This window comes from Gymnoscopelus braueri (genome assembly GCF_963280865.1).
Source record: "Gymnoscopelus braueri genome assembly, chromosome: 7".
In the NCBI taxonomy this organism is placed as follows: domain Eukaryota; kingdom Metazoa; phylum Chordata; class Actinopteri; order Myctophiformes; family Myctophidae; genus Gymnoscopelus; species Gymnoscopelus braueri.
In genome coordinates this window covers 35,217,599-35,239,538 of record NC_137608.1, presented here as the reverse complement: position 1 = coordinate 35,239,538, position 21,940 = coordinate 35,217,599, and the positions used below count along the sequence as shown (strand labels likewise).

Here is a 21,940-nt window from a genome sequence, read left to right as displayed (position 1 = left end):
ATCTGTGATCATGATGAGGACATAGTTAACAGTAGATGCCAAGAAAATGAAAATAATCCCATTTAAGTCCAGTCTTAATTACTTCCTAACCACTATGCTAACCACTCCAGAATATGCGTATATTCTTTAACATTAAACTATAACTGGCGTCGTCGCATTGTCCGGCAGTATCTGTAGAAAGCCATGTTTCTATTTACTGTTCTGTGTTCAGATCCGGTCTAGAGCCACAACTCGCATACATGCACGACACGCACACAGACAGTTTTTTGTATCGGTAGAAAAGGGCAGAATGAGTAGCCATGCGAGTCAGGAACCGGAAAATAAATAAGCGAACATCCAAACCTTTTAATAAACATTCAAATGTCAATGTAATGATCGAACCTTCGGATGTTTGGGGCCAGCTCTAAAAGAAAGTAGAAGGTAGATTTGTCACCGTGAATAAAAGCATCAACATATATGAAGGAGGCATCACCAAATGACTAGTTTGAATATTCACAGACACATTTTCGGTTATTCATCACACTTCAGTGTATAAGAACCTTAAGCGTTGTATCTACCTATATGTGAATGTTCATTCTGGTCAATCTCTTCTCTCCTCTCTGTCAGACCTCACCCCTGTCCTGAAGCCTGTGTCCACACTTCCTGCGGCCCCTTCAGAGTCCACAGAGGCCAATCCTGAAGTTCCTGTCAAGAAGAAGAAAGGTTGGCCTAAAGGCAAGAGCCGTAAGCCCCTCCACTGGAAGAAACGTGGTCCAGGCAGGCCGCCGGGCAGCGGTTGTAAACAGCGGGCGGCTGCAGAGAGCCTGGCACAATCCGGAGTCCCCCCACCCACAAAGATCAAGATGAAACCTGGACCTAAGCCACGGAGCTGGTACCTGCAGAAGGCACAGGAGGAGGCAAAGAGGCAAGAGCAGGAGAGGCAGAGACCCATGGAGCAGCAGCAGTTAACGCCTGCCCAGCCGTCCCAGGTAGAGAACCGAGCTGCTAAGAGAGCCTGCAGAGCCAGCATTGACAACGCCAACAAGTGCAAAGACACTGATGATGAAGACGACTACCCGCCCAAGCCCGTGGAGCAGAAGGTTCCCAAGAGGCGTGGCAGACCGCCCAAGAACCCTGCACTTCGCCAGCCACCTCCGCCTGCCCCCAAACCGCCTCCTGTTTCTGAGCCCGAGGAGGAAGAGGACGAGACCGAGAGGAGCTGTTGGGGTGACGACAAGCCCAGTCGTCCACCGTCCCGTCCCCTGCTCTCCCCTTCCTCGTCCTCCACCGCGGCACCCCGGGGCCCTCAGTCCCAGGATGCAGAAATGGGTGACAGGGAGGAGGAGGAGGATGACGACGAGGGAGAGGAAGAGGAACCTGGAAACGGCAGACGACCGGAGGCTATGTCAGGATCTGGCAGCCGGCGTAGTGAAGACCATGACGCCGACGACGAGGGAGACGGACACCTGGAGGACAAGAGCATCAGCAGCAGCAGTAGCAGCAGTAAGAAGAGGAAGAGCCAGGAGTCAGAGGAAGATGAGGAGGAAGATGATGAAGATGAGGAGGAAGAACCTGCCTCCCGCGCCAGCTCTCCTCCTGTCAAAGAGGAGCCTCAGGGTGGAGAGGCTTTTTTAGACCTGCAGGACAGTGCAACCCGCAACTATGTCAGCAAACAGGAGGAGGAGGAAGAGGAGGAGGAGGCTGAGGAGGAACCGCAGCCGCAGCAGGAGGTGAAGTGCCGGCCCTCCTCGGCCGACCCTGAGGAAGAAGAGAGGAGGCGCAGGGAGCAGGAGGAGTCGGCCGCCGCGGCCGCGGCTGTTGAAACGGTAACGGCAATCTCCGTGCCAGCAGAGCCCATGGAAATCCAGCCTCTTCACCCAGAGGACAAGGCAGTCTCACTGCTGATGGAGCCCCAGCACCCCCACCCTCACTCCCACCCTCACCAACAACACCCCGACTTCAAAGAGGAGCTGGGCCACCACCACCCTCACCACACCCATCACCACCACCACCCCCACCACTCCAATGAGCTGGACCTGGAAACGGTGCAGGCTGTGCAGTCTCTGACCCAGGAGACTGCACAGGATGAGGAGGCTGAGCCCCACCCACATCATGGAGCCTACCAGGACTGTGAGGAGACCCTGGCCGCTTGCCGCACGCTGCAGAGCTTCAGCCACACAGGGGAGGCAGAGGAGGAGACTCTGGCTCTTGTGGATGAGTGTGGGACCTCCCAACACAGCAGCCCCCTGCCCAACACCCCCATGCCTCCCCTGCCCAACCAGTCTGTACGCTCGGTCAACAGCCCCGGTGTGATGTCGCCGGGGCCAGCAGGAGCACAGAGGGGAGGCACGCCTGGCCCAGCGGGGACACCGGGTGGAGGGGGAGGCGGAGGAGGAGGATACACCCAGATCACCCCGGAACATCCCAGCTCCCTCTCGGCCCCTTCCCAACAGAACATGGAGACATCCCCGATGATGGACGTGCCGTCTGTATCTGACCACTCCCAGCAGGTGGTGGACAGTGGCTTCAGTGACCTGGGCAGCATCGAGAGCACCACTGAGAACTACGACAACCCTAGCAGCTACGACTCCACCATGGGTGGAGCAGCCAGCGGGGCGGGCGGTGGTGGTGGAGGGGGAATGTCAGTGGCCGTTGCCGGTCCAGCCGCCTCAGCCACTTCTGCTGCAGCTTCTGCCGCTTCTTCGTCCTCTAGTTCGGCCACACCCTCCTCTTCTTCCTCCCAGGCTAACAGCTGCTCCTTCGTCCCCACACCAGGCCTGGCGTCTTCCTCGGGCCCCGTGGGTTCACAACTCTCCATGGGCAGCTGCGGCCTCATACAGCAGACTGCACCGGGACCAAACAACGCTGGCCCGGGAGCCAATAATGGAGGAAATGCTGTACCACAGCCCCCGCGACCCCCATCCAACACCCCTAACTGCGGCATTAAATCTCCCCAGAGTTGTGTGGTCATTGAGAGGCCACCCAGCGCCAACCAACAGCAGCAGCAGCAGCAGCAGCAGCAGCAGCAGCAGCAGCAGGCACCACAGAAGAAGGTGTCTCATCAACAACCCCCTCCTCAACAGCAGCAACAACAACCTCCCAACCCTCAGCCCCCGCCCTCCGCACTGCAACAGCAACAGCAGTCCCTGTCTCAGTGCAGTATGGGTAATGGCTTTTCTTCCACTCCCATGATCATGGAGATCCCAGAAAGCGGGGGTGGGGGAGGAGGCCGAAGCCTGTATGAACGCATGGGTCAAGACTTTGGCACGGGGGGATACCCTCAGCCCTCGGCTACCTTCAGCCTGGCCAAGCTCCAGCAACTCACCAACACTATCATGGACCCCCACTCCATGCCCTACTCCCACTCCGCAGCCGTCACGTCCTACGCCACCAGTGTGTCTCTGTCCAACCCAGGGCTGGCTCAACTTGCCCCCTCCCCCCACCCTCCCCTCTCCCAGGGACAGTCCACCATGACCAGCCCTCCCAACCTCAGCTCTGGGTCCATGAACTTGGGGTCACTGCAGTTGCAGTGCAACATGCCTGGCACCAATATTGGCCTGCCGCCTCCTCCTCACACTCAGCGCTTACAGGGCCAGATGGCCACGGTGAAGGGTCACATCTCCATCCGCTCGAAAGCCACACAGCAGCTGGCCCCGGCCCCACACCAGCAGCAGCTGTACGGCCGCAGCTCCGGTGCCGTGGCTATGCAGGGCACACCGCGAACCCTGGCCGTGCAGCGTGGCATGATGCCCAACCTGATGCCTGCCCCGTCAGCCTACAATGGCATGAATATGACGCCCCTTAATGCCATGTCAGCTGGGTACCGCATGCCCCAGCCGATGATGAACAGCGGTTACCATGGTAACCCGCCCTACATGAACCAGCCAGCCCAGTACCCCATGCAGATGCAGATGGGCATGATGGGAGGACAGGGTTACCCACAGCAGCCTATGCAGCCCAATCACCACGGCAACATGATGTACACGGGCCCCACTCATCACAGCTATGCCGGTGTGCCCAAGCAGTCACCTTACATGAGCAGATGAGCATCTGAAGAACAAACTGCAAAAAACAAAACTTCAGCCAGGGGGGCATGGCAGGCCAGCGCTCATACTGAGCTGTATTCTTAAATATTGTACCGTGACTCTCATTCACCCTCTCTACAGCCGCAACAGGCACAAGAGACGGGACAGAGAGAGAGAGTTGGAGAGAAAGAGAGAGAGGGTCTTTGGCTTTCTTGTATTTCTATGTTGTCATTTTGTTCCATTCAGTCAGACTTCCCCCCCCTCCCCCCCAGCCAGTTGTTTTATGGGAGGCAGCTGGCAGAATAGCTTTGTGTTTGCGTACACCGACCTTTAAGCACCCGATGTGAGGCCTATACACTTCTCTCCGAAGCGGTTTTTCAAGTAGACCAACGGTGTGCCTACTTCCGCCTGGTGTCAGTGGTTCACGCAACACATGGGAGGAGAGATGAGGAGCAAGAGAAAGAGGGGGAAAAAGACAGACTATACGGGAGGGACCTCAAAATGAGGAAAACATTCAAAACGCGGTTAACTGAATATATTCAACCATGCACACAATCTTTTAAATGACATAGGAAGCCTTATCTTAAAAAAGAGACAATGAGACATTGTAGATGGACTGTTTTGTTTTATGTTTTTTTAAAACAACTTTTTATTTTCTATTTTCATTTGTTTCATCAACGTTTAGTTGTAACGGAAATACTCCTATACTACGCTCATACACTTGGGTGTCCATACGTGCGTGGCGTCCATGGAGCAGTGGTTTGCTCTTTCACCAAATAAAACATCTGCGTCTCCCGTCTGCACTCCGAGAGGGAGAGGAGCTCACATGGTTGTAGACACAACATGCATAGAAGCAAGGCCTTCAGCCCATGTGAGGAATAAGCCAGTTTCCTGATTTCTGTCTTCCTGAATGGACGCCGCATGTGTGTCTATCGATGCACAGCAAAATAGAAACAGGAGACAGGTGAGCAGGGTCATGTTTGATGGATAGTATGTCGCTAAAATAAAAGAAGTAGCAGTTTTCATTTGTTTTGTTTTACAATATGCCGCCATTCTGAGAAACATTTTAGATGTAAATATTCTGGTACTTCCTAATAATCCAGCAGCAGCACACACATACACACTCTAGCTGTCTCCCTCTGGTGGCCAGCACTTTTAAGTGCTACTCTTTTTTTTTTTCTTCTTTTTTTTTTATATATCTCACTCCACTGACAAATTCTTTATATATAATGTCAGCCCTTTAGCAGTTTGGGGGAGGGGGCTACAGAATGAATCGTGGAAATCCTGCCTTAAGGCAAATCAGTTGCTAATAATAGTAGCTGAACACAACCCCCTCCCTCCACTCCCCTCAATTAAGTGTTGATGACCCAGGACGGTCCAGGGGTTCTATTTTTGAATGGCGTTTCTTCTGTTCAAACTGTAAAACTCTGCACTCCCATTGGTTGGTGACAGGGTGAGGGGCAGTTCATCCTTCAGCATAGGTGTGCCTACTGTACATGCATCTTGTGTATTACTGGCCCCTCCCACAGACCACACACTGCCTCAAACGGGGTTAGTGTGTGTGTGGTGGTGGCGGTGTTGGTAGGGTCCTGGTTGGTTAAAGGTGTTAGACGGGAGGGTTGGAGGAGTTGGACCCAGTTGCTCCATGTTCCAGTATTCAGAGTCAAAACAATTTTTTTTCCTCCTTACAGACCAGATGTTTTCATATTTTATTTGTGTGTATTGATCTGTTCTGTTTTGTTTCTCTATGAATTCTACCTGACTGGGCAGCTTTCTTTTGACACAAGCTGACTCTTTTTCGACTTTAGGAAGAAAAAAATATATTGTAGAGAGAAAATGTTTTTTCTATAATATACAATGGGAAAATTCTGACATTGATATTGGTACTGTCATTTTTTTCACTTCTGTTTCAGGAACAAAATCAATACATATTTTTTAGCTCGACTTCTTGGGGTAATAATTACTAAGAAATTCAAAACGAAAAAAAATTACCACTCACTTTTAGTGACTTTAAGATGCCTTTAACCTCTCCATTCCATCTCATCTCTAGAGTTTTTCTATCTTTGTGTAGTATATTAATGCTATTTTAAACAAAAGGAAAAAACGGATATCTAAAGGTCACTTAGCGTTCTTTTCTTTTTTTTCTTTTTCTTTTTTATTTTTGACTTTGTGTGTATAGGATGACTTCCTTACATTTAAGAGGCATGTAAAAATGAGCTCAGTATATTTCTGTCTGTTTATATCGCTTCCCTTTTTGTATCCTTTGTAATTGTACATGGTGCGTTGTAAGCTAAGAGAGCGCAAAATAAAAAGAGAGAAGGACCGATGGCCGGGCACGCAGTGAAGGTTGAGTTGCACTCGGCACTGCCTCGACTCTCTACTTTGTCCCTGTATGTATTTCTCATTTATTCGTTTGTTTGTTTTTGTTTCCTTTCTTAGCAAGTACTTTCAAAGAACTCTGTACATTTTAACATAAAACAAAAATAAATTATGTTGAGCCATTTATGTTTCATGGTGGCTTCTTCAGTTCTGATGTGATTCAAGTCTGTTCCATTTCTGATCAGCTCAACGAAGATAAGATTTTAAGATGTACTAAATGAATAATTGACGGAAATAATTTAGATATGTATACCTCACACAGGTCCCAAAATGATGAGCCCATACACATTTGTCTTCTGATGAATTTTGGTCTGGCTCACCATTATTTTCTTGAGTTGCACAGCTCAATGAAAGCCTCAACTGTAGTGTCACTGTGTAGGGAAGATAGTTTTTAATATGTTTATGGATAGTGTGTGTTTTAGATTGACTAAATTGCTATTCCAAGCAGTAGCTGCTAAAGGTACTTGATATTTTCTTGTTAAAACTGTTATTTCTATAGGCCTACTCGGATGGTAATCATTGCCATAGTGTTTGTCCAGTGGGTTTAGCGGATCTCTCCAGCTCTTTAGTAAGTAATTTTTCAGGTAGGACACCACTTTCATCCAATCAGGAGTGAGAACATTTTTATACACTTAAATTTGTAAAGCTCCAGTTCCTATTTTGTTTGCTCCCCCCATGACTTCCAATTTACTGACTACTTATTTATCATGCATCATGTGTGAGTTCTCCCCTGACGTGAAAATGAATTTCTGATTACTATTGGACTATAGAGCAGTTTGCTCTTATTTTAACAAAGAAATGTCACTTGCAGGACTGAACCATTAAAACCGGAAATTATATTATTTTATACTTTGTCTCTTCAAAAATAGCAGATCTACAAGCTCATAGCACGTCACTTTGTGCCGCGCTATGAGCTTGTAGATCTGCTATTTTTGAAATATTTTGTAAATATTTGAATATATATATTCATTTAAGCAAACATTTTTAACTAAAATCTTTGCTTCTGGGAGTCCCTGGAACAAAATATTGGGAGATGGGGGTCGGCGGCCAAATACATCATTTTGGTGGTCCTTGACATGAAGAAGTTTGAGCATCACTGACTGAACATAAAGCTTTTCAGAATTATTTTGGATTTAGAAAACATTTTTTGAATCGACCTCAGGTCTTAATGGGATAAGAAAGTATAACTATATGATTATAAATATAATACAATGATGTATAAATGATTGTTTTTACGCTGTGAGTCTAAATGGTGATGGATGGGCTCCAACATCTCATCTGTTTTCATCTGTCTCCTGCAGAGCAGCTGAACAAGATGAAATCTGATACTGGATACAAAATGTCAGACCAACTTTATTGTTCGGCCAATCGACAGGCAGCCTCGGCGGTGTTTACTGAATACTGTCCAATCACAGCCCAGTCAAGAGCAAAAGACTGACCCACTTCCGTATCGTTCGCCAATGCCAGTGTTGCCAGGTCTGCTTTTTATAAGCGACTTTGGGCTTGTTTTTCTGTAAAGACGTTGCTTGTAAATATTGGTTGGTTGCGGTTTTTTGGGCTTGTTTCTAAAGTGTAGTTGGGCTTGCTGTCCAATGTTGTTTAAACCAGTGTTTCTCAAACATTTTCATGTCAAGGACCCCCATATGAATATGTATCTGTGCCAGGGGCTGGACCCGCCCATACAAGATGTGTTGTTAAAATGCTTTAAAAAAAAGTCAAATAGCAGATCTACAAGATCTACGAACTTATAGATTGGCTATATTCAATTAGCCGATAAAGGGCTCATCATGTAGCCCAGTTGCTTTTGGCCTTGTTCTTATAGACCTGGTTGCGTATTTCTCTCGCAAAATCTGGCAACACTGCAAATGGCTCTTTTCAATGGGTGGGATTTGTTCCACTTTCAGTACCTGATTGGTCGTCTCTGTTGTCAAGCTTCCCAACAGGATTAAGCTCCATCTCGACTGGGATCGATTCACTTTGCAGGTTGCTGATCCGGTCTGGGCTTAGTGCGGAAACGGTGCGTGCATGCACGTGTGTGTGTATGTGTAATTGACCGGATACAGTAAAGGGTTACGGACCGGATCCGAGTACTGAGCAGTAAATAGAAACTCGTGCTGCGGAAAGCCTGGTGGTGACGTGAGGTTAGCTCCACCCACCTAACGGGGAAGGAACGACGGCCTCTTTATTTTTCATTCAGAAAAGGCGAAAGGCGAGACAAAACCGTAAATTGAGTCTACGGTGAGTAATTGGTATTCTAACAACTAAATACGTAGCGAGCTGTTAAAAGAACAAACAAATGATATCATCGTTGTTAACGACGGTATTGCTGTTTCCCATCATTGGCTGTGTGTATCACGGGAGCTGTTCCGCTGTCACAAGACTGAGGGAGGAGGAGGGATGTTTATATTCTCTGACCGAGATGAGGGCCTCTATGGCCTTGGAAGATATCTAGCTAGCAGACAGTTAACTAATATTTATTAATGTTTTATCATTAAGTCTATGCCACGTATAAAGCAGCTGGTTAGCAAATTAACCATTGACACCCGATAGCCGTGTCGCATATTTAATGAATTCCCCCGGTATCACCTTTCCCTTCCTCCGACACACAACTTACTTATACGACGACTTGCTACTAGTTTAAAGCTGTTATCTGTTACATTAGGCAGCCCGTATGTCTATTTGACTAAACATGCAAGACTGCCCCCCTTCTCTGATTTTAGCCCATGCCCCATGGTACTACAGAACCATAGTTTTTATGCCATATGACTCGAGCATCATGTGAGGGAAGAAAGGACTTCATTATTAATCCTCCTTTCATCTCTGGTAGCATCTTGGAATGAGTGGATTTTTAAATGGGGATAATTTAGTCAGTCTGCAACTGCAAGACTGACTTTATGGTACTCCATGACGTGAGAAATACAGCTGATGCTAATCAAATTAATATTAGGTGTGTTAGGTTGACTATACTTGCACATTGGTACACCGTTCACCCATCACTCTGGGAACACCTAAATTTAACACACCCATTATTAATTGTATCAGCTGCAGCTGAACGTCTTTGAAATGCTATACTGTAGTTTTTAACCTGAAACTGAAAACAAACTATAAAATCAGCCCAGGGTTTCACAACAATGGGAATACGCTCTTGAGATGTTTTGTGTTTTTATCCTTTTGACGGATATGCACAAATACACACAGTATGTTGACATATATATGCATGTTGTGGCAATAAAAACCTCTGTCAATCCATCAATGAGGGTATGGTTGCTGTCACACATATGCATAGGAAACTTGTACCCAAAGCCAACACAAGGCAAGGCATCAAATGTTGATGGCTGTGCCGGTTTTCTGGTGGTGTAGTTTGACTTGCGATGTAGTGGTTGGCTCAATGAAAGAAAACTACAAGCTGAATACCTGTCAAGTGGGGTCAACCCCTACGCTTCTTTCCTGTTGGTTGACACTTGGTCAAAGTTCACCAATGTTGAACTCCAAGCTTCAGACACATTGAAATCCAGCCCTTTGCTCCCATAGACTGGAAGTGAACGGTAGGCTGACGCTTGTTATGTCTATGTGTGACCATGCCTTTATTATATGGCTTTGTTATTTTGGTTAAGTTACACTGCGGCTTGATACTGATCCAACTAGCCCCAATTCAATACATCTTGTATTGGTCTTCTAAATGCTCACTGACTGACCATCTGTAAAATGTATAAAGTTTCCCTGGTGTCTAATGAAATGTACCTTTTACCTTACTTTCTCAATGGCTTCCATCTCTCAGCCTCCAGCCAAAATGATCCACAGCCTGTTCTTGGTCAATGCCTCTGGTGATATCTTCCTGGAGAAACACTGGAAGAGTGTTGTCAGTCGCTCTGTGTGCGACTACTTCTTCGAGGCTCAGGAGCGCGCCACGGAGCCAGAGAACGTGCCGCCGGTGATCCCGACACCGCACCACTACCTCATAAATGTGCTCCGCCACCGTATCTTCTTCGTGGCCGTCATTCAGAGTGAAGTGCCTCCGCTCTTTGTCATCGAGTTCCTCCACAGGGTTGTCGACACGTTCCAGGTATATTTACCCCCAAATTCTATCTTCATTTGTTTGTGTTCTCCAGAGCAAGTAATTAACCAATTTTAGTCTTTGCCTTGAATGATTAGGCTATTAATTGAGTCCTTCATTCCTTCCTTGTGTTTGTTATTAGGACTATTTTGGAGTGTGCACAGAGGCTGCCATTAAGGACAATGTTGTGGTGGTATATGAGCTGCTGGAGGAGATGCTGGATAATGGCTTCCCGTTGGCCACCGAGTCCAACATTCTCAAAGAACTCATCAAACCTCCAACTATCCTCCGCACAATGGTCAACACCATTACAGGTACAGGGGATTACTTTTTTTCATAAAAGCCGATTTGGCCATGCCTAATGATGGCAGACAGGTTAGGACCTCTCCACCTGCAGGCTTAAACATAATTATCTTCAGCTGATCTGGGGTCAGGTCCTTCTCCCTTGTGCCCACTTCATCATTTCCTACTCTGTTGTCTGAATTTGTTTTACTGAGGGAGATAACATAGAGGAGGCACAGATTACAAGGCTCTTGTTGGGCACATGGACACAGAGGTTTTAATGACTTAAGGGTCGTAGTCATTGAAACTGTAATCTATAAAGATATCGTTTTAACAATTGTTCAAACTCAAGTGGATGGCGGAGTCCACACCACAACTATAACAAAGACAACGGTGAACAATATAGTTATAGTTATATTTATAGTGCTTGGTGTGCATGGCCCTTACTCCATCACTAGGCACTGAAACTTAACATGTACAGTATGCCTACAGGCCTCAGAGGCTTATAGTCCAGAATTAACCAAACACGTATGTTTTATTTACAAACCCAATATACATAACTATTGAAGAAGAAAGTGAAACTATACAACAAATATCCAACATAAATAAAATAAAACAAATAAAACAAAAAGGCAAATATACACAATAGACCATGTATACAGTAATGTTTAACTAGTAGAGTAGATAATTAAACAAATGTACCAAACGGTAAATTGTGTGTGTGTGTCCACCCCACTTTGTAGACATCAAAATTATGACTTGTTATCCCAGGTGGGGCACCTGGCCGGTAGTAGATTGTGGAAAATGGCACAGTAGAGTGAAAAACATTCTGTTCATGTTACATTTGTTTCATGTTTGTTTTACAGGCAGTACAAATGTAGGAGAACAGTTGCCCACGGGCCAGTTGTCAGTGGTGCCATGGCGACGGACGGGTGTGAAATACACTAACAATGAGGCGTACTTTGACGTAGTAGAGGAGGTTGATTGCATCATTGATAAGTCAGGTACATTGATTGATTGATTGAATACTTTATTAGTCAGAAATGTAAACAGCACGAGGTACAGTCAGACATTAAGGCTAAAAGGATAACACAAAAAAAGTCCTGGGGACTTGTTTCCATTGTGGAAGAAAATGTATATATATATTTTCCAAGTAGTTAATATTACATTACTATTACAGGATACTGTTACTATATTGGTTACTTTTAGCATTGTTCTACCTTGTATTATTAGTAATAGAATTAGTAGCAGTAACAATAGCAGAAGTAGTAGCAACAACAAAAATATCTGAAGTATTGTTAGCAGCAATAGAAGCAAGTGTAGTTGAAGGAATACTTCACCCCAAAATGACTATTTTCTACCAATCCATGGATAATTCTAGTTTTTGTCACATTCCTGCTCCATGAATGAATAAATGCTTAATGAATTAAAGACAATAGGGGTCCAAGATTTAGAATAGCAAAACAGGCTCAACACGAGCTGAGTTCACACAACTTGAGGTGTGCTCCTCGTTGATGCGTGAGACTGTTTACACTGGAAGTGTTGTAAATGGACATTTGGATACTAAAATACTGGATACTTGGATTATACTTTGAGAGTTGTGTGGGAGTTTATAAACATAATCATTTATATAGTTTTAGTTAGTTAATTTTGCTCAGCTGGTTTCTTCAATTCATCAAGTATTTTCTTCCTATTTGGATTCTTCATTCACCATAAAGGAATGCAACAAAAATTCTACATGAATTCATGGCTTCATGGGGGGAGTAATTAAAAGTCATTTTGGGGTTGAAGTATCCCTTTAATACATTTTCACATGATTCCCCTGCCTCTCCAATGTCAGGTTCCACCATCACAGCAGAGATCCAGGGAGTAATTGATGCCTGTGTTAAGCTGACAGGAATGCCTGACCTCACCCTCTCATTTATGGTGAGTTCAGTGACCCGATCCTCAGAATGTGGCATAAATATACAGGTGTCAGAAATATGAATAGTTTTTTTTTATATTAAAAGTTGTTTATCTAGCATTTTTCTAATGAGCGTTGTGTATACAGTGTGTTTTGCACATAAAATGACATAAACACATCTGGCAAGCATTGACAATTATACATTATAAGCATTGTGTGTGCATAATTAATCATGGAATATATCGACCCTTCCTCTTTCACCCATATGATCCTCTATTCCTTTCATCTCCCAGAATCCTCGACTGCTGGATGATGTCAGTTTCCACCCCTGTGTACGGTTCAAGCGTTGGGAGTCCGAGAGGATCCTGTCCTTCATCCCTCCCGATGGTAACTTCAGGCTGCTGTCCTATCACGTCAGCTCACAGAAGTGAGTCCGTTAACTCTTCTGTTTCTCTCTCGAATAATGCACTTACTGCCCCTTTGTGAATTATGTTGTGAAAAATAAATGGAAATGCGTATCTTTTCCTAGCTCCTCTCTCTTATAGTGGTGTTGATATGGTGTGGTCAGCACCTAAAGTACTAGCAGTGAAATGGTGCACCCAGTTCTAAACAAAAGCCACCACTCGTTCAGTCAACACACCTGCTTACACAGACTGACATCATTCATCATTCTGTCCCCTCCCTTGTTGTCTGCCGTCTCCACCCTGTAACCACCAAGTAATATATTTATATCGTGTGTACATTATTTACATAATGCCTGGAGTATCACCTGTAATTACAACAGTAACACTGAACAAAATGAAGCACACACTCAACATATTGTACACTAGTAATGCGGGTAATATGAGCCCATTAGTCAAATTGTAAGTTGGTTACTAAAGAGTTTTGTAGTGAACCTTTCTTGGAGACCAGGCCAGAGGTGTATGATTGCAACGTACGTTGCAATATGTTTTGTACTTCAAATTAATAATCTAACTCCGTGGGTTTTGAATGCACTCAATTAACATGTAATATTTTCCAATTATTCCAAGAATTACAAAGTGCAAAAAGCAACAGAAGGTAGGGCTGCACAATGAATTGCATATTAATTGAGATCACAATTTGGGTCGTTGCAATAAGCTAATCGAATACTGCATTAAATTTAGTATAGGGCTGCGACAATAACTAATTACCGTGTTATTTGCTGCATACCGCAGGGTTGAGCTCATTACTTCAATTTCTTAAACTTGTATTTGTTATGCTGGTGAAAGTTTCAGGAGTGCATATGGTGTGTGATAAATGTAAGATTAGCTTACCATATTTACACAATAATTATTTAGGTATGATCACTGACTGTCTTGTATGTGCAAGGGCTTTTGGAGAGAAAAGAAACTTCACTTCAGCTTTGCAAGGGGGAGGTTCTATGGGAGATGTATTTTGTGTGTGTCTTGGCTTGAGTACTTGATATCTATATCTGTACACATCGTCTCTCACTCTTGTGTGTCTAGACACACATACAGTTTGCGCACAGACAGAGGCACTTTTTCACAGGTACAGTTTTATAATAGTTTTCTTGGCAGTGGCCTACTTCAGACAGAAAAAAGTGATGCCAAGTGGTGCCAATTTTATGTTAAATTCTGTTAAATGTACAATAAAATAATTTGATAGGCAGTTGGCACCACAGATTCAGTTTTACTTTGTAATTCTACCAATCACAATTAATAATTGCAGTCACAACATAAACAAAAATAATTAGCATTTTGTCGTAATTATGCAGCCCTAACAGAATATTATAATGACTATAATACACCCACAACTTTTCTCTCTCTGTCGTCCAGTCTCGTGGCCATCCCAGTTTACGTAAAACACAACATTACCTTCCGTGAGGGAAGCTCCCAGGGCCGCTTCGACCTGACGCTGGGCCCCAAGCAGACCATGGGCAAGGCTGTGGAGTCCGTGCTGGTCAGCAGCCAGCTTCCCAAGGCGGTCCTCAACACCAACCTCAACGCCACCCAGGGAACATTCACCTTTGACCCAGTTACCAAGGTAGTCATGTGTATGTTAACCTATCTGTGTGTATGAGACAGAGAATGGGCATGTTGAGTGTTTGCCCAGGTGACTGTATGGAGTAGTAGTAAATAAATGGCTGGCACACTATCCACAGGCCTGTGTGTGTGTGTGTGTGTGTGTGTAATTTAGTAGACCTTTTCACATAGCAACTTATTAAGTGCAAGATCAGACTAACTAAGTAATTAATTAATTTGTACTAATATTAGTACTAAATTAATGGTACTAATTAAATCGTTTTAGCTATTGGATTGCGTGATTATATCCTGGAACTGTATACCCCTCCCAGCAAAAACAAACTGTTCTACAATATCCAGCAGACAGAATTCTCCCAGAATTCTATGAGTTGGGTTGTTAGAAGAGATGTGGAGCCTACTAACCTACAGTTCAACAAGAAATTGCTTTGAATTTAAATGTACTGCAATGCTCTACATATTCCACACAACAGCTCCCAGGCATAATAACATATTTTAATGTTGAAAATGAGTGGTATTCCCTTTTTTAAGTGAGTATACAATTCTGGAACAAATAATAACTTTGAAATTTCCATTTTATCTATTTATCTACTTGTTTTATATTAACATTTTATAACTAGTGACAGTGCGGGGCTGATAATATTGGTCATCTCAAACCATGTTGGTCCACTTGGGTGTAAGGAGCAGCACTGCCCCTAGGGGCCACCAGCAGGGCGTTTAGTTAAGTGTGCCTGCCATGTAATGGCAAAACACTTGTTCTATTCCGCCATACAAAATTTCGGTCGTCCGTAACAGCCGCACGGCTTACACTACCCCGGCAATATATACATCAAAACGTGCGGCTTGGCCGGGAATAGTGTGCTCGGAAGTTTCTTGCCGTTACGCGTTACCATTGCGACGTTATTCGCAAAAAAACGACGATAACACGCCCTTTTTGGCCGCACGCGGTGCCCCAAATGCTACTCCTCCCACACGGTTGACACGTCCCCGGCAATGTATACCTTAAAACGTGCGGAACGACCGGGCCAACCAGGCTATTACTTTTCTTGCAGTTTCACGTTACCAATATACGTAATAGGCAAAACAACGTAACCACGCCCCCTTTTAGTCCCCGCATTGAAACCCAGCGGACATAGGGCTTTTCCCAGGGGGCCCCAGGGAAATGATTGCTGACTCTGAGAGTGGATGTTACACACACACACACACACACACACACGCACACAGTTGCTCTGTGAAACCTTATTAGTTGCAGATTGCCTATTCCATCTTTCCTCTCATTGGCCAGCAACCCTTAAGGGTCACCAAGCCCCGCCCCCTGTAGTGACACTATTTTGGGTCTCCAGCCAGCTGCAGGCACACTTAAAAATTTCTAGTTTAGTCTTGTTACACTCAACTGAAGATTTTGCTGTGAACCATTAAGTACATCATGCTACCAGGAGTCTGGTGGACATTTTGCTATCTGTTTAGCGGTTGGGGTTTGGAATAAACCCCAAACAATCAGATTTGGGAATTAAAGTGTTGATGTCTTGTGTTTTGCACAGTTGTTGACGTGGGATGTTGGGAAGATTAACCCTCAGAAGCTGCCCAGCCTGAAGGGCTCCATGAGTCTACAGGCTGGAGCCTCCAAACCAGACGAGAATCCCAGCATCAACATTCAGTTCAAAATACAGCAGATGGCCCTCTCAGGTATACACACACACACCCATAAGCAGCAAACACACACACTGGCACAATTACACTTGCCATCAGCTGTGGTCTCAACTGACCACAGCCTAACAAAGTCACACGTCTTCCACTAGATGGCGCCAGCTCCAACAAAGACTGCGACTGTGAATGTAACAGAGTTGCATCAAAACCTGTCTTGGTAAATTACACTTTTCTGTGTGTCTCTTCCTTTTAACAGGCCTGAAGGTGAATCGGTTGGATATGTATGGAGAGAAGTACAAACCTTTTAAGGGCATCAAGTACATGACCAAGGCTGGCAAGTTCCAGGTCAGGACATAGAGTGTCATGCTCTGTGGACGTCAGACTAAACCACTACTTGACAGAGGGGAGTGTCTCGATGGAGGGAAGCAGACGAGAAAGCAGGAAGCAATGGTACATTCCCAATGTACACATTTCAGGATTTGTGCACACACACTCCCCCTTATCTGTTGCGAATGGAGTCACACATTAAACCTAATAAAGTAAAAGTCAAATATACAGTTGCAAGATTAGTTTGGTTCTGGTTTGAAAATTTGTTTCGAACCTGATCCAAACCAAAATGTCCGTCCAAAGTGGTCCTGGGGAATTGCAAAGAATATTACTGTTGACACATTTTTTACCATCAATTGAGGATAACCATATTTTTCAATAATATTTTTAAACCCGAGTCTGACCCAAATCTGGACAAAAATTATTAGAAAGTCAGGCTTACCCAGTCAGAGCCCTTTGGGTTGAGAATGGTCTAGTCCAGTTTTAATTTCAAGTTCTAAAATGAATAAGGAAGGCCATTTTCTCATAGTGTACTGTATTCATTTTCATTGTAAGTGGTGTAAGTGACCCTTTCCTTAACTTTCCTGTGGTCTTATATTTTCCCATTCGAGTTGCTTCTGACAGATGTGTGCTGGTGACTATTTCTTCCCGTCATCATAAGGAATTATCCTTCAGTCGATGCAAAGTACAATGTTCACATACAGTTTGCTACATTTCATGTCCAGATCATACAATTGCAGTGCACGTAAAGAAGTCCCCTTTTCTGAAGGAATGTATGATAAAAGAAAGCTGGTGTCTGGTATTGGGCTAATACTAGGTCAGAATATCAGTAACAGAAGGTTTGTTACCAAATAAAAGCAAAGCAACTTGATTTTCTGCCTTTTTTTAGACTCAGGAGGAGGTTAATAGACAAATAGCTTGGATTGCACTTGTTTTTGTTCAGTGACCTCAAACTATGAGAACCTGTATTGTTGGCTAAAAGTGGATTGTGTCACTATTCAGTGCTCTAAACTGGTAATGGCTGTCATGCAATTAAAAGAAAAATCATGTGCAATTTGAGGTTGAAAGTTTGACAATGTCAGTTTTTCTTGCAAATCGTGCTCATAATCTCATTCCTACCTTTCTTTATAACGGTCCTAGTTTTTCATTTTAGAGTAACTACTGTCTGCTCCTTGGAGAAACCCCAGACCGCTATGAGTGAGAAAGTTCTGGCCTTCAACTCCAATGTCTTTCAGTTTTTGTACAATTCCTCTATTTTTTTGTTGTTAAATTTCTATTGTTACTCCTTTTGTTTATTTCCAACATTCCATTTTATTGTTCTTGTCTTGGTTTCTCTCTCCAATAATGTGATGAGTTTGGCACCAGGCCAATGGAGACAGCAGCCCTGGCAAGCTAAATTCTAGACTTAGTATGTTTGTTTGAAAAGTACACTGTCACATCGTTTGTCAACCAGTGGATCAAGACCCAAAAATGTAGATCCGACAGGGTTGTTTGGTCTGACTCCATTAGCAAGACAAAATGTGGTTGTCAGTATTGAACCGTTGACAACCATTGTTCTACCTGATCTGTTGGTATAGACATTTTCCCCATTTTTTTCCCTTCTTTTGCTAATCAAAACTACTGAAGTTTTATTTCCACAATTGTTTGCTGATTTCTTGTAAGATTTTAGGTATGTCATCTACTGTACCTATTTTATTCATCTCACTAACTGAAATGGTTATTTATTTGAAGTGACGATTGATAACTGAAATGTGATCCGACTGCTGAAGAACCACGCCTTTAAATGCTGGGCAGCCCAGGGCAGTGGCTTGGACTTCCTGTTCTCTGTGTACACTGAACTATGTTGCTTTCAGTCTGATGTATTTACATGCACAATGTATTCTAGACACTTTCTCAACATGGCAATGAAATACACTTGTTAATGTTTTCCCTAATAATAAAACTATTTAACTATGAAACAATAATTGGAATGATATCAGAATACTCAACTGTTAAATAATACGGTCATACATTTATGCAGACAATTCTCTAATAGGTATAAGAGCCCATTCTAAGTCCCTGTTATATCCAAGTGTTGTGTTACATTGTCTTGGGGCAAGACACTGACTCTTCCACCTGTGCACTAGCAGCAAGCCACTGCAGAAGAGTGTCACCTAAATGGCTAAAGTAAATATCAATATGCATGTAAACACACTGACTGACTGACTGACTACATATTGCAGTATAATGGCAATGTAACCTGTCGAATTTAAGGCAGGTGTTTTCTTTTGTTTACAGCTTTTTGTTGTGTGTTTGTCCCAAAAGTTTTACAATAGGAATAAAGAAAACAAGGTCTGAAGTGCTATATCTGAGTGGTGATAAAGTTAATTGATGGAAATGCATGGACCTGTGTTACGTTACTAATTGCAGGTTACTTGGAAAAGATCTGATTGATTTCATTGATAATCTTTCATATTGCAATTCATATTTTTATCACAAACGACTTATTACAAAAAGCAAAAAATTGCAGAAATGTGGGATACCCACATACATGTTTTGAGGTTAAAGGGAATATACACTCTAAAATGCAATTTTCAACGTAAAACCAAGCGCCACTTATTGTATTGTAACGACTGGTCGGTTTCTGATCTGAAGGAGTAGCCAACTTTTTGAAGGCACCCTTATAATTGTAACACTAAGCACTAACTCTACTCACAAAGCCAACTCACTACAAGGTATAAAAGGGAGGTGGGTGTTCCCTGCAGTTTCCCCCATTGCCCATAATGGTCACCCTAATTACACATGCAACATAAATTATATAAAATCAAATTATATAGCAATTCCCTCAGCAAATAACATCTTAAAAACACAACAACAATACAGACAGTTCCCCAAGGCAAACTGGGAAGACTCCCACTCCCAGCCATTAGCAGCCTGCGAAGCTACAATATTTACTTCCACTAAGTGGTGGTAGTGGCTCTGGCCTTACAAAAATGCACATAAATTCTGTACATATTTGAAAAAGGTTTTGTCATGGCCCCAGGAAGAACTGTTTGCTCTGCTGAGCAACAAGTCTTGGCTGAACAGCAGAGTGACTACTCTACTAGACAGTAGTGATGCAAGGGCGTACCGTCATAGAGGCCAATGGGGCCATGGCCCGGTCTGGAAAACTCTGCTCCCCTATTTTTTTATATATATAAAAAATAAAAAAAAACGTATTTTTTTTCCTCTACCGGCACAGTAGCTCCGCAGCCTCCGCCCACCCCACCGTTCCCATTGTCAAGCGGCCCCAGCCAGACATGCTAATTGCCTCTAATAAACAAGTCGTGATCTCTGTGGCTGTGCTAAACATGTTCTGCAGGTTTTGGCTCTGCCGTCTGCCCTTATTGAAATGAAGGGTCGCTATGCTGTGTCCCTCGACTCCCTCGTCCTGTGTGCACTAACAGTCACTGCATGCACTGAATACCAGTGGTGGAAAAAGTACTCAAATTTTTTACTTAAACAAAAGTATCAATTCTGCGATGTAAAAATACTCTGTTACAGGTCCCATTTCACAAGTTTTCAAATGTGAAAAAAAAGTTTTCTAACCCTTGATACTTTTACTTAAGTAAAACATTTGAGGATGGAACACTGAGGGATGGGTAGAGTGTTGTTAATGTTGTTTTATGGTCATTTAATGAATTTAAAAAATCGCGCGCGCTTCACGCGCGTACATGCCCGCGACGCAGTGGGTGGGGGGCCGGGGGGAAGGGGGGAGTCATTAAGAATCTTGCCCGGTCCACGTTAGAACCCACCGTACGCGCCTGTAGTGATGTCATCAAAATCCTGGAGCTGTCCTAGATCATTGGTTCTCAAAGTGGGGTCCTTGGGGGGGTCAATATGTTGGCTATTCAAAAATCTAGATCTAAAATCTATAATATAGCATCAGAATCATTTTAACCACTTTATCCATTTGTCTATTCAAAAACAGCAGATCTACAAGCTCACAGCGAGCCACTTTGTGCGCGCTGCAAGCTTGTAGATCTTTTTAAATATCGAACACAAATCTTCTCATCTGGCTGGGGGGTCTCTGGCACAAAACATGTTCAGATGGGGGTCCGCGTCCAATTACATATCAATTTGGGGGTCCTTGACACAAAAAACTTTGAAGACCAGTGCTAAAATAGTTTTTTTTACTGTGATTTAGGTTCATTTTCTGATTCAGAGCTGTAAGCCTAACGTTCAAATAAAACTAATTTGGATCTATCTCCAACCAAAAATGTGTTGAGCCCACAAAGTTAGTCACAAATGTCAATGGAGCAACTCTAAAACGGGAATCCTGATTACATCAATCCAAGTGTTGATACTCTGAGTTTCAGCCTAGTGCAGTTACCATTCCCTGCCAATGACGTCTTTTGACTTCTCTTAAAAAAATAAAATATTCCCCCCCCCCCCTGATTTTCACAAAGAACCAGGAGATAACGCGATCCAAAGATTTACTGCTCCATTCACTTCCTTGCTAAAATAATAACGGAGAAAAAATCCCTTTTTTCCTGTGTTTTACTATGTATCTTCTTCTTCTTCTTATGCCTGACACCCTTTCCAGGGTATAGGCCGTCGACAAGGGACCTCCAGAGTTCTCGGTCACTGGCATTCTTTTCTATCTGCGACCAGGTGCCTCCCAGCCTCTTGGTGTCTGCCTGGAGATCCCTCCGCCAGGTGTTTTTGGGCCGACCTCTGTTTCTCTTTCCCTGGGGGTTCCATGTCAGAGCCTGTTTGGTCGTATTTGACACTGGCTTGCGTAGTGTGTGCCCGATCCATCTCCATCTTCTTCGTCCGATTTCATCTGCTGCTGGGAGTTGTTTGGTCTTTGTCCATAGGTCTATATTGCTGATCTTGTCTGGCCAGTGTATTTTCAGGATTCTTCTGAGACATTTATTGATGAAGGTTTGCACTTTATTTGTTGTGGTCTTTGTTGTTCTCCATGTCTCTGCCCCATAAAGCAGGACTGATTTTACGTTAGAGTTAAATATTCTTATTTTTGTTTGTTGTTGTATCTCTCTAGAGCTCCAGATGTTCTTGAGGAGTAGGAATGCTGTTCTTGCCTTACCTATCCTAGCTTTCACATCTGCATCCGTACCACCCTGGTTGCTGATGATACTCCCCAAGTAGGTGAAGGACTCTACTTCTTCCAATGTAATTTACTATGTATAGGCGACAACAAATGTCAACGAGGTCGCGATGACCTCGTTGACATTTGTGAAACCACACAGTGAAACCCTCCGTGATTAGCAACCATCAGGGGATCAATCATACTGGAGATAAATATTCTGTGACTACTTGAAAAGGTAAGAGAATCGTAAAA

The 21,940-nt window shown here is 43.9% G+C and overlaps 2 protein-coding genes across 5 annotated transcripts in view; both read left to right on the top strand.

The window, feature by feature from the left end:
- Positions 1-6,542, top strand: part of kat6a (K(lysine) acetyltransferase 6A) — a 47,399-nt gene extending 40,857 nt beyond the window's left edge. For all 4 annotated transcript variants that reach the window (XM_080434220.1, XM_080434218.1, XM_080434219.1 and 1 more), the window contains one exon: positions 607-6,542. In XM_080434220.1, coding sequence (XP_080290346.1) covers positions 607-4,025 — 3,419 coding nt within the window. In that variant the 3' untranslated portion in view covers positions 4,026-6,542. The remainder of the gene's footprint in view (positions 1-606) is intronic.
- A 2,003-nt stretch (positions 6,543-8,545) lies between these two features.
- On the top strand, positions 8,546-18,955 carry ap3m2 (adaptor related protein complex 3 subunit mu 2). The gene is made up of 9 exons (XM_080432698.1): positions 8,546-8,621; positions 10,162-10,446; positions 10,580-10,751; positions 11,586-11,723; positions 12,560-12,645; positions 12,916-13,049; positions 14,440-14,647; positions 16,185-16,329; positions 16,547-18,955. Exons 2-9 carry the CDS (start codon positions 10,174-10,176, stop codon positions 16,645-16,647), a joined length of 1,257 nt encoding a protein of 418 aa, XP_080288824.1. The 5' UTR covers positions 8,546-8,621; positions 10,162-10,173; the 3' UTR covers positions 16,648-18,955.
- Positions 18,956-21,940: the final 2,985 nt, after the last annotated feature.

Bases quoted from the DNA above. Each gene is read 5' to 3' on its own strand.
- ap3m2 (XM_080432698.1), top strand. From the start codon at position 10,174: ATGATCCACAGCCTGTTCTTGGTCAATGCCTCTGGTGATATCTTCCTG. The intron at 10,447-10,579 runs GTATATTTACCC...GTTTGTTATTAG, and splicing joins GGGTTGTCGACACGTTCCAG to GACTATTTTGGAGTGTGCAC. The intron at 10,752-11,585 runs GTACAGGGGATT...TTTGTTTTACAG, and splicing joins AATGGTCAACACCATTACAG to GCAGTACAAATGTAGGAGAA.